Source organism: Rhipicephalus microplus, chromosome 5 (assembly GCF_043290135.1).
Source record: "Rhipicephalus microplus isolate Deutch F79 chromosome 5, USDA_Rmic, whole genome shotgun sequence".
Classification (NCBI taxonomy): Eukaryota; Metazoa; Arthropoda; class Arachnida; order Ixodida; family Ixodidae; genus Rhipicephalus; species Rhipicephalus microplus.
The window spans coordinates 34,762,670-34,789,341 of record NC_134704.1 but is presented as its reverse complement, the minus strand read 5'-3'; the positions used below and the strand labels follow the sequence as shown (position 1 = coordinate 34,789,341).

General features: G+C 44.3%; 2 protein-coding genes across 2 annotated transcripts; both read right to left on the bottom strand.

The window, feature by feature from the left end:
• Positions 1-240: 240 nt before the first annotated feature.
• On the bottom strand, positions 241-21,592 carry LOC142817723 (solute carrier organic anion transporter family member 74D-like). The gene is made up of 9 exons (XM_075895193.1): positions 20,754-21,592; positions 20,184-20,270; positions 18,626-18,850; positions 16,316-16,480; positions 13,631-13,829; positions 11,309-11,438; positions 9,818-9,990; positions 8,950-9,014; positions 241-7,738 (listed from the first exon to the last, which is right to left on the bottom strand). Exons 1-9 carry the CDS (start codon positions 21,451-21,453, stop codon positions 7,377-7,379), a joined length of 2,106 nt encoding a protein of 701 aa, XP_075751308.1. The 5' UTR covers positions 21,454-21,592; the 3' UTR covers positions 241-7,376.
• A 3,298-nt stretch (positions 21,593-24,890) lies between these two features.
• On the bottom strand, positions 24,891-26,672 carry LOC119173921 (solute carrier family 22 member 20). Its single transcript, XM_037424704.2, has one exon. It carries the CDS (start codon positions 26,659-26,661, stop codon positions 24,955-24,957), a length of 1,707 nt encoding a protein of 568 aa, XP_037280601.2. The 5' UTR covers positions 26,662-26,672; the 3' UTR covers positions 24,891-24,954.

The window sequence follows — 26,672 nt, the reverse complement described above, 5'->3', positions numbered from 1 at the left end:
TCAATCAATCAAAAAATCAATGTTACGCGCACAGTAATTCCTCACGTATCTTTACGGTACGGTTGAGGGGTGCGCCAGGAACCGATGTGGGCTTTTAGTTCAGAAAGGCGATTATCACGAGGCCCGATTACACATTCGCAATCTGTGTGTGAAGGCGGGGCTCAGGCGTCCATTATTTTTTTTCCTATCAAAATAGAGGTTCGTATCTCAACTGCGGAAAAACAACACAAAAAAGACGAATACAGAGGCTGATAACTGACGTCTTTATTGCACCGATCGCTCTTTTTGCAGCGCGCCAAACCGCGCACACCATTTCAATCAACTTGACCGCCAAACAAAAGCTCCAGGTAGGCAAACTACGTGGCCACTGGAAGCTAACACGTGTACATTGCCTGCACCGGGTGCCAGCATCTTACCCAGCTAAGAATGTACCAACTCGCCCACATAAAAGTCCTGTTCGTTTCTCACAAGGTAACAAAAACAATAGAAACAGCCGCAATTACTGACTGCCGTGGGATACACTGAATTTAGACCATGTGCCTTCACAGCATGGTTTACAAGTTGCCAGGGCGCCCACAGTAATCTAGGTCGCATTCAAAAGCCTTCTAGACAGTGTTTTTAGACTGACGTCATATATCAACGACTAGAAGGACCAGCCCCGCCACGGTGGTCTAGTGGCTAAGGTACTCGGCTGCTGACCCGCAGGTCGCGGGATCAAATCCCGGCTGTGGCGTCTGCATTTCCGATGGAGGCGGAAATGTTTTAGGACCACTTGCTCAGATTTGGTTGCACGTTGAAAAACCCCAGGTGGTCAAAATTTCAGGAGCCCCCCACTATGGCGTCTCTCATAGTCATACAAGGGTTTGGGGATCTCCAACGCCATAAATCAATCAATCAACTAGAAGGACCACACATCAGGCAGCATTCTTAGGTGCGGCTTGGAGAATATTAGCTAAGAAAATATAGCCATCGGTTACCAGCCTATACCATTCATGTAGCCTTACCAAGATTGCTTCAGTGGCATGTACTACTGATTCGTAATGAATTTAGGAAAAAAAATTCTTTCAAGCTTACTGTCGAAAGCGTAACGCTATAGGAGCAATAGCCATCGCTGTATTATGGAACCTCTTCTAACTTTGTTTTGCCAAGTTGAAGCTTCTGCACCAGAGTGCTGTGGTAATTTACAGCAGCCATTCTTCAATTCAAGTAGTATCCCTGGCATTACTGCAACATACTTCTTGTATATGCCTAATATCAGTCTTCTACATCAGGCAGTTTCAAATTACCAGACTACTTCAAAGCTCTATCAAAAAATCAGCGTGATGCATAAATCAACGTTTCTAATAAATAAATAAATGGTACGCTGCACAGTCTCACATTTTTTTGTGCCCTTTTTGTTTATCTTACGGCATAATTTGTCTACTATGAGAAAAAGAGTAGCCAGTGCCACCATAACGGCACCAACCTCTCCTATTTCATCAATTTAATAAAACAAATCAATTGGGCTTACATGAAGCAGGGTTTTGCACGAACAGCTCTTCGCACCAAGTGGTACTGTATATCTAATCTCTGAGTGGTCACTTGTGTGTTCTGATTCGTTTTTCTAGGTCCTAAAAGCTATGTTATCTTGCAGGCTTACAGCGACAGTGATCTATTTTGGTTACAGGGCATGTCATGGCCCCCTCAAAGCTCCTACGTATGAACGTAGTCGTAACAACGGCTTAATTCAACAGAAAACTGAAGCAAAAACTGAAAAACGGTCCTTAGAAACATCTGTTGAAGCTGGCTTTTTCAGAACTATAGTTATCGTTATGTTTGCAAATTAATTTCACACACACGTTGTTAGTCGAAAACAACCGTAAAAGTGAGTCCTACCCAGGTAAACAGTCCTTTTCTCATTTAAGTAAGAGAGCCTGCTGCACTGTAACAATAATTTTTGATATGGTGTTCTTTGGTGAGATAATTTGCAGCTGTCTTGATTTTTTTTTGTTCTTTGAAAATTACAGCATTGTGGCGAGTATGAAAAAAATGTGAACGTTTTTGCGTGTTGGTCATGTGTACGACACATGATCAATGCTAAGCAATGCCTCCGCTAATATCTTACAATGGATACCCGGGTACTGAGATAATACGAGCATGCTGAATATAGTTTAGGCGTGTCACTGCATTGCACGTAAAAACTACTATTGTTAACTTTCCAAGTGAGTTCTTCAAACCAGGGCACTTAGTTATTTCAGGCGTGATTTATATACTTATTTAAAAAACTCGACTGCTGAATCCTCCGAAGAAAAATTTGTTTCGCAAGAAACTGCCTATACACTCTCAATTAGGTCCTGCTTAAAGTGCTCGTTATATCCAGGAAACCGGACAGCTTTCCTTCTGTTTCTGGGTATAGCCAGCATTTGATCAGGACCTCATAAGGAGCGTAGACTGCGCATAAATTGTTCCTGTCAGTGAGTATTCGTGTGCTTTTAGGAATTTTGTAACATTATTTTTCACACTCAAACGCTAACAATAACTTCACCCGACCAGGTGCACCAACTTTTTTATTTTGTCATTATAATCATGTTTTATGTCACATCCAACAAATATTCTAAACAACATATTTTTACACTTAAATAGGCTTTTCTTTGTATAATGAAGGCGTTTTCGAAACATAATTTTTTTATACCCTTACGTTCTTTCTATTTCGAAAAGACATGCTGTTATGATTTTCACATACAGCTGCAGTGTCAACGGCACTTAAGTTTCAAAGGCTGACGTTTGGATCGGTACAACGTAAAGTGATAATGCACTCTTTTTTTTTTCTTCCGCGTATGTATTTTGCGCTTCGTGATCAGTCAAAATATTTCGGTGTCATGACAGCTGCACTTTCTCTGTTACACTGTGCAACAAAGTACACGAAAATGAGACATCCCATAATAACACTTCACACAATGTTTATAGACGATTAGGCTGGGAAACAATTAAATTATAACCGAAGTGGAATGAAATTGAAACCAACTTAATATTGGGTCCTGCGGAACGCGACTGGTTCGCGCCTCTGAATCTTCTTTGTCATTAATCCCTCATTAGTGGTCAGAACTTTCAGGCTCCGCCAACGCTGCCGGGCTCTCGCGTGATGCCATAACACCGCAAAAACTCACCGCATAAGAATGTCGTGTACGCATTAAACAGATCATCGATGTATAGTCAGAGTCTAAAGTTTCAGGAGCACGAGACACAAGAATAAGCCGTATATGTTTGCTGCTTTTGCAGGAAGCCTTGAAGCTAGATTTCCGCCATGCTCTAAGACGTCCTGACAACATGTGCGGTGCAGTTTTAACCAAATGCAGCCCGTTGATTGCTGCGAAGTTCTCTAGTCTCTAGACTCTCTAGTCCCTCTAGTCACTACTCTATAGTCTGTATAATTATTTATTCTCTATACTTTTGGTGCTGATTGTGCTTAATGAAACTTTTACATCCACAAGGCGCACAGTGACCTGTTTTACACGGAAAGGAACAAGGCTGCCCACCGACAGTTCGGGCGCTGGCCACCTGTAGCTGCCGGCGAGAACTGGTTAATATAGTCCAAGCGCAACATTTTTTGTTGGCATAGAAATCTGAAGCCACTCCTGAGCAAGACTCTTGTTCGCAGAGCATGGGCATGTTTAACGCTTTGTTACAAGCCACCGCAAGATAAGCAAGGAGAAGCGGAACAATCAAAGACTCAGTTGGTACCCTCGTCCCTCGGTGTTCTGCTTTCGATGTACGAGCTCGTCCCATCTAGAGATCACTCCATGTTCCACTTCAGCGTGCTCCTCGACTCGTGTCGATAGATAAGAAAATTGTGTCACAGTAAGCTATGCAATGTGATGTAGCGGTGATGCCGCTTGGCATGCTTCCACATCCTGCATGATTTTGCTTGGGCTCCAAGATCGGAGGAATCCGACGTCATTTGTGCCTCGCGTGGCCTTCAACTGCCTCCGTGATGGGGCCACCTCTGACCAGGCGACGATGTCATGTGATGACGTTATGATGCGACATCACTTGGCCTGACGTCATTGGCCTGTGACACCATCACTTGATGATGATTGTTTTAATCGCTCTCTATCTCTCTCTCACCGTTACAGCATCGATGGTCACTATTGGCGTTTTATAGGACGTCTATAAACACTTTTTTTTTTGGTACTGTAAAGTCAACAGCAATTTACTTCATCATGGTCGAGATATAGACATCGTTTGTTGTGGGGGCTATCTTCGTAACTCAATGTTTATTATCCTCAGTGCTCTGAAAACTTTTACATGCATGTTTTGTTCCTATCGCATCAAAAATAAACAATTTTTCACCACCGTCATCATATCACTGATTTCGGTGTTCATTTTTAACTTTAAATTCACTCCTTTATTCATTAGCAGCCGATTCCACGTTGCCAGAGGGATTCCATTATTATTATTATTATTATTATTATTATTATTATTATTATTATTATTATTATTATTATTATTATTATTATTATTATTATTATTATTATTATTATTATTATTATTATTATTTGTTTATTTATTTCTCATTGAATTCTTCCGCTTAGCTATACTGGGACATGGAACCCCACGAGAAAACTTTTATCGTCCACCCACAATACGTGTGGTAGTCGTACACCCAGATTTTCTGCAGGGACAGTGAAACACTCTCCATATTGCCACAATGTTAGACGTCAGTTTACAGTAAATGTGGTTATGAGATCACAACTCGGGTCTCGCACAGCGCCGTAGTTGTCCGCTGCCGCCGCCGGTGTCCGTAACCACATCGTGCGAAATTAGAAAAAAAAAGGTTAATTACGCAGTGGGGCTCGAACCCGGGTCCACTGGGTGCCACCCAGTATTCTACCACTGAGCACGCCAATGCTTGGGACTTGTCGGCAAACTTGCTTTAAGCAGGCTTGATGTCGGGAAAGCAATCGCGTTAATACGACTTATAAAGCGCTTCAATACAGCTAAAGAACAAGCAGTCGTCGCACAATGCAAATAACGTAACAATTGGGCCGTCCTATGCTGCAACCTATTACAAAAGCTTGTTTTTGTTGAGCTATTAACTGTGGCGCATACCCTCTGCAGGCATAATTTCTCATCGTCGTCAGCCACTGCATGGACAATTGGCACAAAATTCCTCTCAATAGTTTAGCGGATACCACGTTTCTCAGAAGAATGACGAAAAATAGCATAGTGAATGCCGGGCTACCGCCTCAAAATTTCATTATTGATGCCGCATGGGCATCAACCAAGTACTCTAGTTACTCTAGTTTTAAAAGTGTTGCCGTTGATTTTATGCCCGCTATGTGCGCTATACCTGTTTCTTCGTTCGCGTGCTTGAGAGGCAAGCCTTAGTCATATCTGATGTGAAGGGACGGCTTTATGCTCTCCCATAGTAGAGTACCTAGTAACCTAAATTGTTAACCTTTCTTCGAAAACGCGGTACCTATTTTTGATGGAGTGCTCTTCCATAGTATTGTACCAAGTATTCTATTGTTAAATACTTTTTTGTCAACTCTTGGACAGCTCAAAGTTCTCCCATAGAGTACACTGTACTTTATGTGGTCGAATTTGTTCTAAAAACTATTCCTCGGCTCCTATTCTCCTTAACGGTATAGCTGACGTCACATTACGTCTGCCAATAAAAACTCTCTCTAGTCAACAAAACGTGACAATGCAGAGATATTCGATGAGTCGTAGTTGACCAAGATTCATAGCATCATAATGTTTCGAAGGCGTCGTCGTTAAGACGTTTCCTATCCACATTCGGAAGTTGTGTGGCACTGCCTGATGAGTGATGACGAACATGGTTGGCGTAGCAGAGACCAAGCCACCCAAAACAAAAACCTTAAAACATAACTGAACGTAACCAAAACTGACCAAAACGTAACCAAAACAAAACTGAGATGCTGCACAAAAGGAGCGAAACCAGCTGGGAAGGCAACAATGCCCACGTGACGAAGTCCGGATGCACTCGAAAGCTGAACTTGCTGTTTTGGCGCATTATACAACTCAGAGCACAGAAACAGCCGTGTTTCTTTTTAATTTTTTCTAAGGGTCTTTGAATCTATGATTATAGAGCAAAGAAAAAAAAAGCTAACGCTGCTCGTATAACCTCTCTAAGCATTACGTCACACTAACCACAACCGTTACTGCCTAGGTGGCTGGTAGTGCCGCATGGTCGTTTAGCAGCCCAAGAAAACTGCGATTTCAAGTGGGCTTCATTAATTTTAGACTGACTATTGCACCTAGATATTTCGGAATCAGCATGTCTAATCCTTATTGAAGAAGAGAAAATTACAACAGGGCCGCTTCACTTTCTTTTCACGACCACTTTAAATATCTGGAACGTGTCGGAAAATGCTTGACGTCAGGGAAATGAACAAGACTGATTGAGTAGAACGTGCACGCAATTTCTGTCACGGTGGTACAGTGACGTGGGTGGGTGGAGCTTGTGTTTATTCTTATAGTCGATTACAACCTAAGAATAAGTACAAGCGCCACCCCCATAACTGTGGCGCATTGTAGCGCACCTGTGTAGGGCACCTTAAGATCCATGGATAAAAGAAGTCTTTTATAATGATACTTCTTTTTGGGAACTTCAACGCATGTTTGAGGCGTAACATCAATACGTAAGCTTTAAGCAAAATGTATTTTATTAAAAAAAATGCACGGATATGTAATTCTTAAGACCGAAGTCTTTGTTGCGCTGCGCTGACAATGTGACGCTATGAAAGAAAAAAATGGGTGTTTCCTACGCTTCGCTAAAAAAAACAACAAACAAACGGCCCTACGCTGCCGCTTACCAGTGCCTCTGCGTTATAGAAAAACCTTTCGCTTTTCACATTACTGCCACATGGCATGCACCATACCTCACGCAACGCCTCTAGACAGAAGGCTATCGTCTTTCGACGTCCTTTGCAGCAAAGCACGGAGACACGCGGCCAATTTTCGATCTAGGGACTTTAGGGCGCCCCACATCGAAGCACTCTACACCCGTGCAAAAGACTCGTTTCTATTGGCTGTTTGTCGTAACCGTTAGTTCATTGCCACTGCTGATGTGGACATTGGGCATAATATCAGCTGGAAGTTCTTCGTCCCCACTTAAAATATTATAGTTCTCCGAGTACTGAAGCTTGAATTTTTGGTGACATGCAAGCAAGTTCTGCTTTATCTATATTCAGAACCAGCAACGAGAACATGTGCATGTATGAGAAAATTGCCGACCGGAGATGCACAAGTGCTGCTGTACATCGCTTGCACTATAGGATACCATCTCGGCGAAGGGTGTAGGCGGAGTTTATACTTATTCTTAAGTTACAACCGGCTATGCAATTTCTTGACGAACGAGAGACGACTTCCCGTCAGCAGCGCACCTGCTGCTGCGTCGGTTTCTCTCCCTCGGCCGTCATCTTGCGCATCGCGTCTTCGTCCAGCTCGACCATGCGCAGGCAGTCGTCCTCCCAGGCGGACGCCGCTGCCGCCGTCTCCTCGGCGCGCGCGTCCGCCTCGCCGTACAGGTTGGTGACGCGTTTGCTGTAGTAGGAGACGATCAGGTTGCTGACGAGGCCCAGGCTGAGGAACGCTATGGTCACGCCGTGGAAGAGTATGCGCAGCTTGTCCGCGTCGTAGAACGAACAGCTTCCACGGTGGCCGCCTCGCTCGTCCCACGCAATGCAGGTGGCATCGAACAGCGCGGAATAGATGAGCGGGTACGGCACCGCGCCTGCGCAGTTCAAATAGAGTGACTGTTAAGTGCGTTGGTGGCGTATTTCACTAGAAGAATATCATTCCCAACATAGAGTTTCCCAATATACACGAGAGGGAACTCTGGCGCTAGTGTCCATGGAAGCTGCAACGCACAGCGCTTCAGCGAGCATGGGAATGATGGGTAGTACACACATTTGTCTAATTTTTCGTACTTCTGGTCTGCTTCTGGCTCCGTGTGTGTTCGTGTGGCTTGGAGCTGTTTTCTCACGAAAACATGAATTAGCAAATTTTCACCGTTTGCGCTTCACAACCTTTTTTTTTTTTACTTACCATTTCGAATCAAGTTACTAAGTTTAGAAGGGCTTGTTCTTTCTTTCAAAACGAAACCGTAACCAGCAATAAACGAAGCCGCAAGTACGATTCGCCGCCCGCAAGTACGAAGACTAGGCAAATGTGTGTACTACCCATCATTCCCATGGTCGCTGTACAATCGCAGCGCCAGAGTGCCCTCTAGTTAATTTTGGGAAACTCTATGATTCCCAAAACACACTAGTTCGGGGTTGAGTTAATTAGATACATAAAATCAGTAAGCGGAAGCTTGTGACGTTCTTAATGGACAGATGATAGCAAAAGGGAAAAAGATGAATCAGTACAGACTCAATAGGTATATCATGGCACAACGAAAGGTGATGTGTCGTACGATGAAAGGTGGCAAAATGGGTCACTAGTGGCCATTTTACTGACACGAAAAATTGTATGAAGTACTGGTAGTTAAGCCAAATGCACAATAAAAATTGTACAGATTGTGTGTCCCAAAAACCACGATACTATGATGAGGAGCACCGTATGTAGAGTTTCAGAAATTTGGTTTGTGGGATTTCAGAAATCTGGTTTGTGGATGGACACCAGGACCTGAACTGACAAATATTTTTTATTCCCGCGAGTAGTTTCCGACTGGATTGTCATATAACTTATTGGTATTTCCGCTGTCGATATTGGACGTTTTTTTTTTCTTCTTACTAGCTTAAATGAGAACATCTTGCGAATGCGGACCGGGGCACTGTACGCACAAAATTTGTTTCGTAATTGTTTTCTATAACTGGCCAGCAGGCTTTGCTTGTGACATGTCTCCCATCAGGACTGATTGACTTTTTCCCCGCAGATATTCTTAGCGAAGTTTAGGGAATCCGAATTACAAGTTACAGGACGTAATGAGAGCGTACCGACCTAAGAGGTTAAATGCTGCTCCCATCATCCCCACTGCAAGGCCTTTGTCCGCATGATCAACACACCTGAAAAGGAAAGCAATGCCAGTCCACATATTAACTACTGTTTTTACTGCCAACGATAAATTTAACAGCTGGTTCCATGAATTTTCATAAAAGCTCACTGCGTGTTTGAGCTGAATGTCAGTTTACATGATAATATAATCTGTCTAAGGCTCTTAAATTATCATATGGCATAAGCATTTCAGCTGCGCATTCAACCATATCGGAGCGTTAACACAACCTGCGTTCCGAAGCTGTATACTGATAGCGCGATCGTAAGTCGCAGTGTTCCTATAATAAAGAATACTGAGCGCCAACATTTTTGAAAACTAGACAGCGTGTGTTATTTAAGCCAGGACTTTGCTGCATGACGAGCACACGTTTCTAGACACGAGGTGATTGCATTATATGTAACGTAAAAAATGTGGTAATCGCGACATGAATGCTTTGTTGTGTGTGCGTGTGCGTGTGCGTGTGCGTGTGTGTGTGTGTGTGTGTGTGTGTGTGTGTGTGTGTGTGTGTGTGTGTGTGTGTGTGTGTGTGTGTGTGTGTGTGTGTGTGTGTGTGTGTGTGTGTGTGTGTGTGTGTGTGTGAACGTTCTGCTCTGTTGCACATGTCTGATGTTTCGTGTTCCTGTTGTAGTGTCTTTTTTTATTTATTAATAATAAACAATGAATTGTAAGTGTAGGAACTGTCCCGTCCACTTGTATTGCCGAAGCCTTTGGTGCTCATCATGCTGAATGAATGTTTACCAACTAGCACGACAAGTGTTGCGTCCGAACAAAGTTTTCAGAACCGATCGAGATTATGAGAACGAGCCCTCTGACCTCAAAGTGACGATTATTCCTCCGACCCGAGGAAGCTGCGCCAGGAGTTTGCTCACGCTCGTCAATGCAACGAGGATGAAAAGGCTGTCACATCCAAATTCGCAAAAGCCGTCCGTCACCACGGCTTCTTCAGAGGTGCTGTTGCCCATCAGACAGCTACAGTCCATTGTTCCCTGTGCAAAGCAGACTGTACTGGAAAAACTTGTCGTGGTTTCTCGTCCCAAAATCGCAATATGATGCTGAGAAAGGCATAAAATGGGAGGGGGGGGGGAATTCGGGATTGGGGAGGGACGTCATCCAACGGTGCCACAAAGGCTATCAGACGTCCTATAATACTATGAACGACAATATCAAGTAGTTATTGTTAGGTATCAGAAGCACCGTTGGATCAGACGTCTCTGTCCCATTGCTACTTTACGTATACTGTCATTGAAGAAAATGAAAAAAAAAACGCTTAGTCATGATGTGGCGGGGCACAAGTCGACTATATTGCGTGGCGTGTATGAGAAGCCACGAGAGAGCGTGGCCTCAGAATAACAAAAAATGAAGTTCGCGAACGTCGGCATACACCTGTCGACAGCGGCAGCCTTTCTTCAAGTCATTGAGCCTGATTGCCCAGCTCCTACTTGACTTATCGCGGCACGTGCTTATCAGACAAGCTATTTGAGTAGCCGAACCACTCGATCACAATAGGTGGTCTCCACATTTCGCATGTTAGCCCTCTTCATTTTGCTCCTCTTAACATGACAGCAGTTTCCTCGAAAAACGGCTAGCAAAGGCTCGTATAGCATTGGAATAACGAGGGAGAAGAAGGGTGGGGGGTGGTGATAAAGGAAGGAACATTTTAATCGCTGCCTCACTGTTGGCTTGCGATTGCGACACAGATCTCGAGATGATGTACAATCATGCATCCATTATCCAGCTTTGTGACAATGCCAAGTGGCCTATGTGTGCCCACGATAATTTTCATCTCCTTCTAGATTACAGGGTCCTTCCTACAGTCAACGAGGCCATGTTTTTTGAGTGGCGCAAACGTCGGGACGTGTGCACAGATGAAAATAAGTTTGCCACTCGTGCGTTTCAAAGTTATATGCGCGAGAAATGGCAGCTCCAGTGTAGCCAGATGATACCGGATAAACAAGCAAATAAATACTCATCACAAAATAAGCCCAAAGGAGATAGGAAATTTATAAATTTTCCATTCTTGAAAATATTAGAACAAAAATAAAAAGTTTGTCACTCAAACAGGAAGAGTATTTTGAAAAAATCACTTACTTATTTTTCGCCGCGAAAATATGCCCGGTTATGAACAAAAGCACTTAGTTATGTTTTTGCATGCATTGAAAGTGACCACAACGGCATTATGATCACAAATAATTGAAAAGCGGTTATGCAGCTGTACTCTAGATGTACTCTAGAATAGTGCCCCTCAAAAAGTTCTAGACATCGAATCGTGTAGTAGAGTGGTAAAGAGTTTGTGTGATTACTCACATTTACGTTTTCAGTGCAGCCAGCTGCGCACGGTGAGAAGTACGTCGCGTTTTCTAAGACGTGGCACACCGGCTGAAAAGAGCTGCCCGTGCAGCCACAATCCTTGTTGCATTCGTTGGTTATGGACAGACTGAAATACAGCACGGATCGAGCATGTCGCGCTCAACTATAGTCAAATACTCAATTGATGCCTTCTTAAGCATCACTTGGTGAACAGAGACATGCAATCAGCGATCACGGTCTGTCTATGCCTCACCAAGCACACAGGATGAACGAATGAAGACGGGGCCAGTCAACACAGACGCAAGATAGAAGTCAAGACACCACAAACACCGTGTGTTCGGTTTTGCACGCCCCGTCTGTTAAAATGAATAATTGCAAACTCGCTCAGCTCTGTCTTATTCAAAGAGTAGACTTACGCATCCTACAAACACCGTAAAATATTTACGGGGTGCAGCGTCTGTCAAATTAGTATTTACACGGAAAGTTCAATACAACGAACCATGATATATCGAAATATTCGTTATACCGAAGTGCATTCAGACTAATCTCGCAATAAATATGGTGTCATAAAATACACCTTTAAAATGCATTTTTTTATATAACGAAGTTATTTTCGTGTAAGATTCGACTTTGTGATAATGAGGTTTGAGTGTATTTCTCGGAACCACGGGCTACTAACAAAAGAACAGAGCCCAGAATCCATAGCCGTTTCGAGCAAGTTATCAGGTACAAACGTTTTTCGTTTAAGTATGACATACCTGAACGCAGCCTATACATGAAGGCTTGCTTCTCCTCTCACGGAACGTGTACTTCGCGTACGCTTAACGCAGACTACAGCATGTGCATGGGGTGAAATTGTACGCAGTATATGCTTTGAGTAGTTAGAGAGTGATCGATCATCTGATCAACGATAAGATTGATGCGTTTTTGTACGTTGAAGGTCGAGACGTAAATTCACTGATGATCATGTGGTAAGCGCGAGATAAAATTGTAAGCACTATCCGTTTTATAAAGTCGTGGTGTCTTCGATAACACGTATAGTTCATATTAGTCAACATCAAGCGATAGTGCTGGTTTATGCAAGTAAACAATGCAAGGCCATCGTAAACTACGTATATTTTTTTTTCTCTTGGTAGAGCGTCCCTGCTAACGCTAACCGATCAGAATGCCAAATTGCAACGTAAATTGGAACGCGTGCCCGGAAGGTAAGTTGCTGAAACGTTTCATCAATACTGATGTGTTAGCCGGCAGTTAATGAATTGTGTGTTATTACTATGAGTGTAACTACAGCGCAACTGCCAAGTTGTTGTTTTTTCGTTTTGTCGCGTGGTTTAACTTGAAAATCATCATTATCCGGAACGTGCTCTATCCGTCCTCTTCTTCAGCTTCGTTCCTCATCATCGTTCTCTGCTTTGTTCCCAAGACACGTACGCCCATTTGTCCGGCGTGAGACGCAATAACTCTGATAAGTGATAGAACGAGTAGAAAGTGCGACGGATGGGAAGAAAGAGAAACGCAGAAGTAGAGAGAAAAAAAAAGTAAAGCTGAAATATAGAAGCTGATAGAACGAGTGTATAGAGAGATAGAGAGAGATACATAGGGAGAAAAATCTAGACAAAGAAAGAAAGGAAGAAAGAAAGGGGGAAAGATAGAAAGACGGAGAACGAAAGAGATAATAAGGAACACACCAAAAAAAGGTAGAAAAACAAAAGAAAGCAGAACGACGTATACTATAGTATACTATCAGAGCCACGTATAATATGATCTGCTATAATATACTATAGTAAAACGCAGTATAGCAAGGGTGAGAAAGAGAAAGGAGTAAGTGAGAGGGTAAGGCATACAAAAGTATTGTATACTAAAGTAAATTAATTGATGGGAAAGGAAAGTTAATGTGAGGAGGACGGAAAGGAGGAGGACAGCGCCAGCTGCTTTGCTAGCTGCTTTCTCACTGTTCGCAGCACTAAAGCGTAGCTGCCCCCCCCCCCTTTTTTTTTGTGTGTGTGAAGCGTCGCTGCGATAATCAAGCCCCAAGTGTATCTAGCATAAAGAACGAAATCACAGTGTGGCTGTACGGAGCATGTCTGTCTGTGCTAACGTATTGTGTGCAACATGCACCGAGAAAGGGTTTGTTTCCGCACCTGTTGGCGCAACCATTAATCGAAGCGCGCTGTTTACAACTAAATTTCCGAATGCTGCACGTTATATCAAAAGTAACTAGCATGTGACCAGTGCCGAAATGGAAAAAAAAACATGGGAATATCGCCAATAGCGAGTTGAACAACTTGACATAGCCATGTTCCCATGCTGGTTACGTACATGTTGGACGTGCTCATGCTGGTTCCTGCGAGCTGCCAACCAGAGCAGGAGAGGGACATACCAGCGACGAGAAAACTAATTTCTATCAAGTCACTGGCTGCCTCCATGAGGGCTATGGTGCGGGCCTTAGGTTTCCAGAACCTTATCATGAGACCACCGAGAAAAACTCCCAGTATCATGGCCAGAATCTTTGTCGGACCTGTCTCAAAACACACACACAAAAAAAGCGAAACATTAAGATTAGAATTAATATGTTGTAGGTAGCCGGCGGATGTAGCCTTGTATAATTTTCAGGCAATTGCCCCGCCCGGTTTCCTCTTTGATAATTGTATCTAATGACCTTTCGTTTGTTTCTTTGTTAACTAAGCACGAGCAGGCTCTTAAAAGAAATCGCGAATAGCACGGCGTAAGCCTGCATAAGCCGGCGGCCTTTGTGCTTATTCCACGTGCAGTATTCTGTCGGTGCTCTATCTCGCGCCACCATATCCAAAAGATAATTAGTCAGGTGAATTCATTCGATCATTATGTAGTGCAGCGCAAAAAAACACACACAGCAAACGAGCGAGAGAACGAGGACACAGCTGTGGTAATGCTTAACCGTTAACGTGTTTGCTACAATGATAACTTAAAACTGTTCATCGGCAACAGCTAGTAACTTGTCTACCGCGGTGGCGTACTGGTTACGGTATTCGGGTGCTGTACCGAAGTTCGCGGAATCAATCCCAGCCGCGATGGTCGCAGTTGGATGGAGCAGAATGTTAGGAGCCCACGTAACGTGTGATGTCACTGTGCGTTAAATAACATGAGGTGGTCCCGACTTCCGGAGCCTTCCACTACAGCTTACACCACAGTTACGTCGTGGTTCTGGCGCGTAAAACCCCATATACTATTACTGACTAATAACTTTTGGAAAAGTGAGAAAATTTGGCAAGTGCTTTAAGCTAATAGCTTTATATTATATTTTGCGAGGCTTGCGACCAATCTATACTTTCTGTTGTTTATTGCGAGGTGTGAAGGCAACAACCAAGCCACAACTGTAGGTAGTGTACTATACAAAGATCATGATTATTCACCGCGTTCGTCTAGTGGTTCAAGGGCTCGACTGCTAGAGAACTTAAATACTGTAGGAAGGCGCAGCGTTGGGTACTAGTCTACTGTATAATGCTCTAGACATGTAGCATGGCGTTATTGCGTAATGAAATAAAAATAAAAGAGAGGACTCTGAACAATCAGGCATTAGAGACATGGTTGATTCATCCGTCATATGAATCGATATAACCCGAAAGTAAGACGTCTTGCTAAAGAAGTAGTTTAGTGCTTATTGTATACATTGATATAAAATATCTCATACAACGTCTCTCGGCGTTCGACAGTTAAAACGCCGTTTACGCAAATGTTTCCACGTCGACACTTAGTGATAAATCTCAATACCGACAACTGTTGCGAATGATAAGGAATTGATTATAGATAAAACATGTCCTAGTGGTCATGGATTGCTGTGCAAGCTGTAGTAGCTGAGGGGGATAGTGGAACCATTGAAAGCGGTGCGACAGCGAGAAAAGTGTAACCGATTGTACACCACACTTAGGCTAAGGTCGTCTACTCGCGGAGACGCAACGAGCGTTTTGTCTTCCCTGGCGAGTATAAGCGGGGGACGCCGAGTTACGTCCAGTTGAAGCAGGCACGTTGCTCTATGCGTTGCAGAACTATTTTTGGTATGCGGACGGATTATATGAGCCACGCCGACGCTTTGAGCAAGGTGTGCACCTTGCTGTATATAAAGGCATTGGCAAAATTACACTTCTACTGGAAACACACTGAGCAGGACGGACACGTGGAAACGACGCGCTGAAGGAACTAATCGGTTGCTTAAATACAAAAGACAAAATTTCAAAGCTTGTAAAGAATGTGGTGGTGCCCTAATTTATTGAACTTATGTGCAAGTTGCGAGAAGTTTTTGCAAGACATGGCAATGGACTGCTAAACTTTTTAAAAGAATTATGTAACTTGAAACTATTTTAAGAAAGTGTGGCGAATTGATCATCTTCCTTGAAGCCATAGCCTTTAGCTTGAAGCTTAGTTGGACTTTGCTTACTGTTGTTTGAATGTTACATGTCGCAATAAAGCAAAAAAAAAATGTGGTGGTGGCGCAGTGTATAGCATGGCCAGCCGCTTTTGTCGCCGACCAAGAGGTCGTGGTTTCGACTTCCATAACTGAACTTTTTCTGTCTTTTAGCGTGTTATTTTTAGACGTCATTTCCGTGACGGAAGTACGTCACTGAATTCTTGGTGGACCCCGACATAAAACACTTTCGTGTCAAAAAGAGTCCGAGAGTTCGTGTATGCAAAAAGTACTGGTGTACGGCGCTTTTCTTTTGAGAATGAAGCTGAACTTCCTGATAATTCTATGAAGACCCTGTTAGTATTCTATGACATTTATGTTAACGTTCTGTAAGCATATATGTTATGAACATTCTATGAGCAATTAACCAATTGTAGGTGAGTCAATGTTCGTGACAGGAACAGACGAAGCGATGAGTTGATTTACCTCTTATCAGCTAGACTACGTACGTGTTACAATTTTCTCTGCGTAGTGTTCTGACAGTTTCATCTATGTATATTAAAATATTTCTACTATGTGTTTTCACCGGAGGAGACAAGGATGATATAGAAATTTTTACTCGCCTGTGAAGAGACTGGCATTTGCGGCCGAAACCCTGTAGTGGATTTCTACGTACTTGGGGAACATGGTAATGTAACCCCCAGTACCATTGAAGACGAACATGATGGTTGCCATCTTCCACATAAGCACAGGATTCTTGCACAGCCTTGCGATCGACCTTCGAAATTCTGCCCGAAATAAGAATGTGAGAAGATGTTAGTAAAATAAACATTAAAATATGAATCGCATTTCACTCACATGTAACACTGCACTATGTGCAAGTAGGAACAAGGCAGAACTACATGGGAATATGAAGTCTTGAAGTGATAATAATTGCTCGAATGAGAATTGTCTCCGGAGTTGAAGCCTTGAAGATAGGTAATTGGTGCTCGGTGCTACCTCGACGATGACAACTTTTCTTGGTACACGTACAAAATGTGTTCAAAGGTCACCGCAGTGACACATAGCAGACAAATGAAATCGGTGGCCACCTTTTTATTGCATGTTGTGAAGCAACAAGTATCAAAACAATTCTTTCGGGTCCTCCACGTCATCATAAACGCAATGTTTTCAAAGCTCTTATCAAGTTTTTGTGAGAAACAGAGCTCGAAAAAAAAAAGACTTAAAAGTTTTTGAGCTTTCGAGGTTTCGATTCATCATCGCTTTCATCATCATCTTCTCTCTACTCTCTTTACCTTTCCTTAGGTAATGATGACTACCTGGTCAAAAAAATTTATTCAAGGCGACTTCTTAGCTTTTCTCTCTTAATATTTTAACCTCTCTCTCTTGGCATATATTCGTGACCTTCTTGACTCGACGCAGTCCACCGTGCTAGAACATGGGTTACGCTTCTCAGCTGCTGACTTGAAGGTAACGGGTTTCGTTACAACATCGACGATGACAACTTCGCTTAGCATATATCCGTGACCACCTTGACTTGACCCCTGTCCACCACGATGGAAGAGGAGTCATGATGCTCGGCTGCGGAATCGAAGGTCACGGGTTTCGTTACTACACTGACGACAACTTCTTTTAGCATATATCCGTGACTACCTAGACTTGACCTCAGTGCACGACAGTGGAAGAGGAATTACGATACTCAGCTGCGACTCGAAGGTCACGGGTTCGATGCCGGCCACAGCAGTTGGATTTTGATGAAGGCAAAATGGTAGAAGCCCATGTACTGTGCAACGTCAATGCACGTTAAGGAACACGATATGGTCAAAATTACCGGAGCCTTCTACTACGGCCTGTTATGCCTTGGTTTCGACATGTAAAAGTCAAGACAATATATTTATCCTTGACGCCAAACATTGAAATTTTCTTGAGAAAGGCTTCAAGCGACAATCCTTCTTTAATGTTTTCCCACCACAATAAACCTCCACCGCATTGTACGCATGTATAAATCAGAATTGGTTGCGGCTGAACGTTTGTAGCCTGCGCACTTCCAGTATGTTTAAAAGTAAGTCACAAATGAAAATAGGCTATATTGGTTAGTTCATAATTTTTCGACACTATACGAGACTAGATGAATAGATGAATAGGTGAACAAAAGAACAGCAAATCGACGAAGTGACTTGCGCTGTTGGCCTGCTGTCGATACCTTTAAGAGCTAACCTTCCTGCGAATCTCCCACCTTACTATGCTGAATTTCTATGCAGGGTCAAACAACAACGTAAACGCGGCTGCATAACGAAAGAAGTTGCTACCACAACAGCTCATCTACCCGTTATAAATCATCTTTGACTCGCAAACTGAGGGAGCTAGATGAATACTGTATGTATAGCTAACTCTTCAATATTTCGATATTACATGCTTGCTATTAGTGTATTGGTTCCACACACACTCAACTAAATACCTGAGACAATTAAATGTGTTTAATTTTTCATTGTAGGGCTTCTGAATATTGTGCCGCCCTTCATTGGCGTCCGCTCCAAGGACAACCATTCGCCAACGTAGGATTTATATGACGCGTATCAGCATGTCTGCGTGCAGTGTTCTGTACAGTACGGTACAGTGTTAAAGGGAGTGCTCGAATGAGCACATTTCATACTGCTGGCCCATTAACTGAAAATGGACGGGAAAACATGGTTCGTGCACGGCTCTAGTCTGTCAAAGACTCAGAACTTGCAACTATACCAGTGGTTTTATGCAAATCTAAGCCACTGCGTTTTTCCAAGAGAGAAAAATCTGCATATGCACTGCACGCAAGTGTTTACTTTAGTAGTTGATCCATGTGTACATGTATGGGTACATGCGCTCACGTTCAGGCGAATGCGAGCATGAGCTAATGTGAATGCACCTGCAAAACGTATACATATGAAGCACTGTACCTGCAAAATCACCGACAACCTTCTCTCGGATCGAGTCGGGAGTCGTGTCCATAGAGGATACCTTTTGCATCTCTTGCTTCTCGGGTGATTGCGATTGTCTCTTAATGTGTTTGGGAAAAAGAGACATCGGCAGCGAAATGATGAAGAGCGATATACCCCAGAGGATGAAGCCGAGCCACCAAGCCCCAATCCATTTCGGATGTTTTGGCGTGATGCTTGGAGTCTCTATGAGAGAAGAACATAGATGTTTGTTATACGCACTTATAAAAGTAACGTCTTGTAATGCCATGAAAGAAAAAAAACATCATTGATTCACACATTGTGACAAAGCACATCTATTTTAGAAGGTAACTGTTAGCTACGTACAATGGAACGTCTTCCGAGAGAGGGGCTGAATTTTCGAACTCTGTCTGTTGAGCAGACGTTCATATTGGAGTTTAACGAATCCTATTGCTTATTGTTAAAACCTAAGCAGTTTATCACAGTAAATAATTACGAAGATATGAGCAGACAGGCATAAAGTTAGGTGGCCGGATAAAATAAAGAACTTTGCCGGGATGACATGGCAGAGAGAATACCAGGACCCGGCTGTTTAGCTTCACAAGGGAGGGGCGTTTGTCTTGCAATAAACACAGTCAGGTTCACCATGATCATGATGATAATGAGTAGAGATTACAAGGTGTCTGCTCTTCAGTTTCAAATCAAAGGCAAGTATGTGCTTGATTTCATTGGCAGAACGGAACTGCAAACACGCATGCACAAGGTGGTTCCATTAGAAAGCAGACTCATATTTTGCTACTTTTCGCTTAAGTGGTTCAAGTGGTTCCAACGCCCAACTTTTAGCCCTTTCAGACACCAACTATTGAGAACTGTCTGTAAATATGTCGAATCACTACAAAGTTACTTCAAGGCACTCAATATTCTTGTGCAATAAGAATGAGATAATTGTAGAATATACGGGTGTTATAGTAACTCGTTTTAATTATGTTGCAATTAAATATCTGTTTATCCTGAAGTGATTGATGCTTACTTTTGGCATAAACAGAATCTTATGACAGGCTATGAGTATAGTGAAAATTCATATTTGGTTATGTCAGTTGTGAGCAAAAAAGAAAAAAATCTGCTTTTCATATTGTTTGCAGAAAGCGGCACGTCGAACGACTTGTCGAACGTGGTAGTGCCTTAAGAAAAGCGATCATATGGGTCAGTACACTTCAAAATTAAATTTAAAGAAGACGAATGTAATATACAGCAGGTTCAATTTGTGTAACTCTTAGCCTCTACTTGATGCAAATAGCGAAAAGTGTACATATCATCTCAAAGGGTCAAGCGGCTTGTAATTGCATTTCGCCCAAGGAACGCAAACTCTTGTTGAACATTTCATTGATCGATTGATTGATTGATTGATTGATTGATTGATTGATTGATTGATTGACTGCAATAACGACACTTTTCTGCCATCGTAACCGGATGATAAGTCAGCAGGCAGGTTCTGGAAGTTTAGCGAATAGAGTCAATCAAACGGTCTCGCTCTTGGAGCAACGTTGAACGTACTTACCAAACGGTGACTCATAGATTCGGAGACACACTGACGCCATGACATATCCAAGCATCGGGCCCAGGAATCGCAGTGAAAACACAAAGCCTGCAGCAAAATATAGCCAAGTCATGCCTTACTTGTTGAACTTAGACTCGCTACTTCGCCATCAATTACGTGTTCACAGTTCGGTAAATACACCATCGGGAAACACTACAGATAATCTTGGAGGTGAAAAAATGTTTCTCAGATAAATAGGACAACTCACTGTTCATATCTCAAACAAATTTTGTATTTTACTAGTTTCTAAATGGACCCATTACATCAGTGGCTGAATTCATGAAGTTTTTTTTATTTCGTAAGTGCATTTTACTATTGGTCAGCACTCTTCGCTACCATGCCCTGAATTGTGACTTGCTGAACTATTTTCTCATGAAAATGATTAGCATGAGACGTTTTTTTGAATACTCTCTCAAAAACAATTTTCAGTGTTTCAGGATTTTTTTTTTTGCTACTGTCTAACGTTTATTACTAACCAAGCAAGTGGCAAAACGTTCACTAGTGAGCAATAATGAAAAATTAATAACTTACTAAAGTAGACGATCGAGTCTGTCTTTTTAGCATTGTCGTCAGTGTATGTGGTGCCCGATATGTAGAAGCCCGCTCCACCGAAGCCGTTGAAAAAATTCGCAATAAAGAGAATGCACACGGCAAGTATGGCAATCGCCGCTGGTGACTGGTCTCCAGCCACGGACGCTTCACCGTCGTCAGTACGGCTGCAGAACTCCTTCGTAGTGTCCAAGATCACCTGGGAAGTCTGATCTTCTCCTTGAAGATCTTCACGTTGAAGTTGTACCTCGGTGTCACCGATGAAGCCGGGTCCATAGATGAAGTGCGGTAGGGCCGCCAGCACACATCCCAGTACGGTCATTGACACGGAAAACACTATCATCTTTATTCTACTCACTTTTCGGGCGTAGTAACCTATCAAAAGGCAGGCGAACAGGGAACTCACGTTGTCTGCTATGAGTATGACACTGAACATTTTGCCGGTGAGCGCGAATTTGCGTTCTATGGTGGTGATGCACCCGTTGAGGTAAGCCTTCAGAGCTCCCTGGAACACTCCGTAGATGATGTAGCACACAAGGAAATACTGGGTCCTTGCAAATCGCTGCATCCATCGCGGCCTGAAATTAAACACTCCGCAAAGATAGTCGCGATCAGTCTCTTGGAATGTCGCGGTGGTGTCCGACGTCGGGAGTGGTTGAAACTTTGCGGAATTCGAAGGCATAATTTTACCGGAAATTTTTTTTTCTATGTGGGCAGGCAGAAAAGTGAAGACACGGTGAACTACTGCTGGCGCCTCTCAACGCGCCAGACGACAGAAACAAGCTTTCCTTTCAAGTGCTCTCATCAGGTCGATGTGCATGCATGTTCCGATAAACTGAAAAGGGCTTGTATCGGCTCGATAACGAAAGTAACCTCCGGCTCAACGAAACCTAGCTGTCGGTGTTGGCACGATGCGCTGGGTGTTATCTATAGATGGCGTCACAAGACCTTCGTTTACGCTGTATACGTAAAAAAAAAGAAACTGCCCGGCGATCCATTGCTCATGCACGTGGCTGAGCAAGTCCAAACAACGAGCGTGTCGGGACATGTACACACATACACATTGCATGTGTCCAATGCAGGCCTTCGGGTCCTATATGCGAACCCGATTGTCCGGATTGCGGGTTTCCTTCCTCCACTTTAGATCACATGCTCTGGTGAAGTCCCTTGTAACAACAAAACAATCGTCTCACCACGAAAGCAGAGTGGAAGAAGGCGCTCAAGAGATCCAACGTCGCCGCTCAGTTACGGCCCGTCCAGAGGGCCCACGGCGTAGCGCTCAGGCACCGCTTACCCTTTCCGACGTGGGAGCTGCCCGCAGTGGTTTCTCCCCGTGAAGAGACTTTCCTGTCACCCCTAATGACTATAAAAAGGTCTGTCTGTCTGTCTGTCTGTCTGTCTGTCTGTCTGTCTGTCTGTCTGTCTGTATGTCTGTCTGTCTGTCTGTCTGTCTGTCTGTCTGTCTGTCTGTCTGTCTGTCTATCTATCTATCTATCTATCTATCTATCTATCTATCTATCTATCTATCTATCTATCTATCTATCTATCTATCTATCTATCTATCTATCTATCTATCTATCTATCTATCTATCTATCTATCTATTTATCTATCTATCTATCTATCTATCTATCTATCTATCTATCTATCTATCTATCTATCTATCTATCTATCTATCTATCTAATCTATCTATCAGCCTACGACTTTTAACTCTCCTACCCGTCTCGATAACAGTATTGATACCAAAATTGGTATGGCATACCATGACTGTATGACGAGCATATTTGACTAGTCATAACATGAAAATCAAGACATGTATGTCCTGAATGTCATAATTTACATTTCATTGTCTTGCTGCTCTTGCGGTGGTTTAGTTCACATAACATTGTGCAAAACCATGGTGTGGTATGACATGACTGCATAGCGAACATAAATGGCAGACCCTAACGCGGAAATCATGTAATGCATGTCATTATTGTTCATGTTATGACTAGTCATGACTTCACGCCGCTCTCATGGGGCAAAGCATCATATGGTTTAGGCTTGTTCGTTCGGTGTTGTCCGTTGTCCGGAACGGCACATGCACGGTACCCACTAAATGCCATGACGACGTAGATGAGGATGATGAACAATAAGTGCATTTCAGACCACACATTCTCTTTCTGCCATCACGACACAGCACATGCCGGGTACCCACTATACGTCATGACGATGGCTATGACGCTGACGACGATGACGTATAGGCGCGTCGCAGACCACATATACTATTTGTCCATGGATGAAAACGAATGTGAAAGTGGTCTCGCCCGCGCAACCCGAAGCAGCAACGCCGACAAGAAGCATCTACTCCGGAGGCAAGAGCGCGGCATGAGGCGGTTCAACGTGTATACGCAGACAGCAAGCTACCCCGGAAGCTTTGTGCGGTTCACGTTGTGTACAGTTGGATTTAACCAATTTCTGTGACACATATCCTTTTATGAGGATAATAGTTTTTGAGAGGCCACGCAGATTTAACTCTTCTCTGGGCAGGGGAAATTAAAAAGGGGAAAATAATGTTGAAGGCGATGATGGAGCATGGGAATTGCCAGAAATTACTAAAACGTCTGGGTACTCTCGTGAGCACCGCCTTAATTTGTGGTAAGCCAAAATTACTGTAATGGAAAAGTTAGATGGTTTCATGAATACGACTCGCTCGTCATGACATGAATGATGTCACAATCTCACCGCGTACGTCGTTAGGCATCTTCCGCCAGACAATGGCACATACTCGCAGGTGGGTATGTTCCACTGGTATGCAGGTATGTGCCACAGGTGATTGACACTTTTTATCTACCCAGGAACGGCGAGAACACACATGGACGGCTTTAACGTGCGAGCGTGATGAAAAAGCTGATATCGGCAGCGTTGACCCGATTAATGCAAAAAATAAATGTCAGTGTCTCAGCAGGAATCGAACCCTATAGCACTGTGTGTGGCAATCAAGTATTTTACGATAGAGCCACGCCAGTCCTCGGAACGTCTTTGAAAGAAGACCTTATCAAGTTGGTAAAACGTCAGTTGTGGTTGTAGAGCTGCCCATTAAAATTTTCAAACATTACATTTGTATTCCAATAATGCAGGCGTTACTCAATTGTAGTTAAGTGCCATCCACTGAAGATTGTCCACGTAGCCCTACTCAGGGATACCAGTTTTTTTTCTTTAATTCACAAGTGCTACATTTCAGCTTACCGCTTCTGATGTGGGTGATACCAAAGTGGCTCTTGCACTGCATTTCCAATCAGAGGAAGTTATTCTCACTGCATTCCCCCGTCTGCGCGAGAATACAGTGAAGATAACTTCCTCCGCTTGCAATTGCAGTGAAAGTAATTTTCATACTTTGCGAACACACACGCCCTGTATACATGTTTCGCAATACAACATGAAATATTCCAGTAATAACACGTTATACAAGCCAACGGATCCATAGGGTGTCAGACCTTGTGATTATCATGACGACTTCGTGGTATACAGCCGGAAACCCACTACGAAAAATACACACGCCACTGCGCGTATTCCCTTTAGGTCACGTAGTAGGTGCATAGCAAGTTCGAAAAGATTTAATGCACTAAGATTTCGAAATACGTACTGGGTACAGGATATCGCGTTGAACTCTTCAAGGCGAAGCTTAAGGTGAAGCTTATTCAAGGCGAAGCTTATTTGTATGAAACATACGCGACTGTTCAACATGCATACCTGTGCGTATGCCATTTGTACGCATGTTTAGCGTCGTTCCGTATAACGTTCCACTCAACAACAAAAATACATCCCAATGACCTTCCTTCCGCAATCTTCGCATGACATAAACTCCAATGGTACGTGGGATCTGCCGAATTTATTTACCTATACGCTTTTGGAACTTTACTCGGCTCTTCTAATAGAGAGTGAACAGTGGGGCTCAACGTCCTTCGAGTGCAATTGATGTTAGGAAATAAACATTGCGACGCCACTAGTGTAGGCAAACGCATTTCTAGAAACAAAAAAAGTTAGGCTGTGGTTAGAAATGTTCAAGCAACCTTTATGTGATTATCGGGAATTGCGAAACGCGAAAAAAGAAAAAAAGGTGAAAATTCAGCTGCAGTGACGTCTTCAAATATCGTGTGCAGAAGATGCTGGGCACACCAAATTCATCGGCGCCGAACATTCCATTAATTCTTACGCGGCCTCTTATCACTCGGTTTCGGGCGTTTCATTTGCAGCGGCTTGAGAGTATCTCTAAAAGCTCGCCTTAGTTCTTCGCCTGCCGAGCTGCGCCTGCGACTTAAAGACACGGCCAAAGCACTCGTCTTGTTCACGTCTGGGAGGTACTCGCCGGCTATCACGAATAGTGCCATGGTCACAGCGGCGATGACAAGACCGTTGCCCGTGTGCCAAGTAGGCCCAATGAGAGTGGTGCTTGTCTGCGCCAAGGTGTCGCCCACTCGGCTGGAGACGATAGCAATGGCCATGGCGACGCAACGTGCAGTGACAGGGTACAGCTGGAGGGTCAGCATGCTGAAATTCAAGAGAAGGCTGTAGCTGCTCACTCTTGTGACGACAGTTAGGACGTTGCGGACCATCTGATCGTTCGCTGAAGTGGCAGTAGTGGCGGCCAACGAGGCGCTGAAGAGGAGCCCGTTGGCGACAACGGTGCGCTTGGGGCCGTACTGAACCACCCAGCGTGTGAACAAGAGACACACGGTGAGGGAACCGACGGCGGCGATAAGCTTCACCGGGCCGCTCACGGGTATTCCGTCATTGGTGACGTAGATGTCGTGCACGTAGGCGAACACCGTCCACATGTATAAAATGAGAACGGTACGGCCTCTGAGGCGCGGGCCACAGGCGTTGGTCTGTTCTACCGCCTCTGCCTCATCACGCTGCTGCGTCTTGTACTGCAGGGCAAACAGTTCGCGGCAGCGGGTCATGGTCACTCCGTTGGACCTGGCCAGGTGCACCGACACCCGTTCAGCTTCTACCGCGTGGCCTGTGGCAACGAGCCAGCTGGGAGAGTCTTCTAAGGTGAAGTACAGGGCGACAAGCAGGAACGTCGGCACCATGAGGAATAGCTGAAGCGTGGCCCAGCCGGTCTTGAGCGCTTCCGCGGCGGCCACCGCACTGTCGGAGACGACCAACGTGACCAGAATGGAGATGACGCAGTACAAGGGCGCCTTGCGCGGTGGACTCACTTCCCAGAGGATGGCGAGCAGCGGTGGCACAGTGCAGCTCGTCGCCGCTGACACCACGGCGCGGACGATGACGAAGAACTGGAAGTTGTTCGGAAGGCTGCTCGCGACGCCCGTGATGAGCACCACCGGAATGGTGCCGAAAACGACCAGCTTGCGACCGGCGCGATCCGCGAGCCTGGACACCAGGGGCGTGGAGACGATGCAGGAGGCGGCGTAGGCGAGCCTGGCCAGCACGATAAGCCACGCTCGGTCGCATACCAGTGCCCACTCGCTGACTATGTTGTTTCCGTACTTGTCCAGGTCGAACTCCCACGAAGCGCAGGGAACGACGTGGTTGTTCGCTACGCCGAAAGGCGGTTCGCGTACGGTGCAGCGGCTGTACACGCCGTTCTCGTCGATGGGAATGGCCAGCTCCTTCCACTGCGTGACGCTGAGGTTGCCGAATTCCTCGGGGCGGCTGCACCAGTGGTCCATGACGCCCGCGGTGATCCTGAAGCTTTCGTAGTGCAGTATGTACACCGCCGCCGCGATCGCTGCGTTGAGAAGGCTCACGAGCTGTACGCGACCGTCGCCGAAGGGAGGCTCGTCGACGCCAGCCATCTCGGTTCTTCTTAGGCTCAAGCTTCTCCAAGTGCTCCTCTCTGTGGCCATGCTCTGCAGGGACATCTTGCTTGGCTGCCTATTCATCTTCTTCTGGA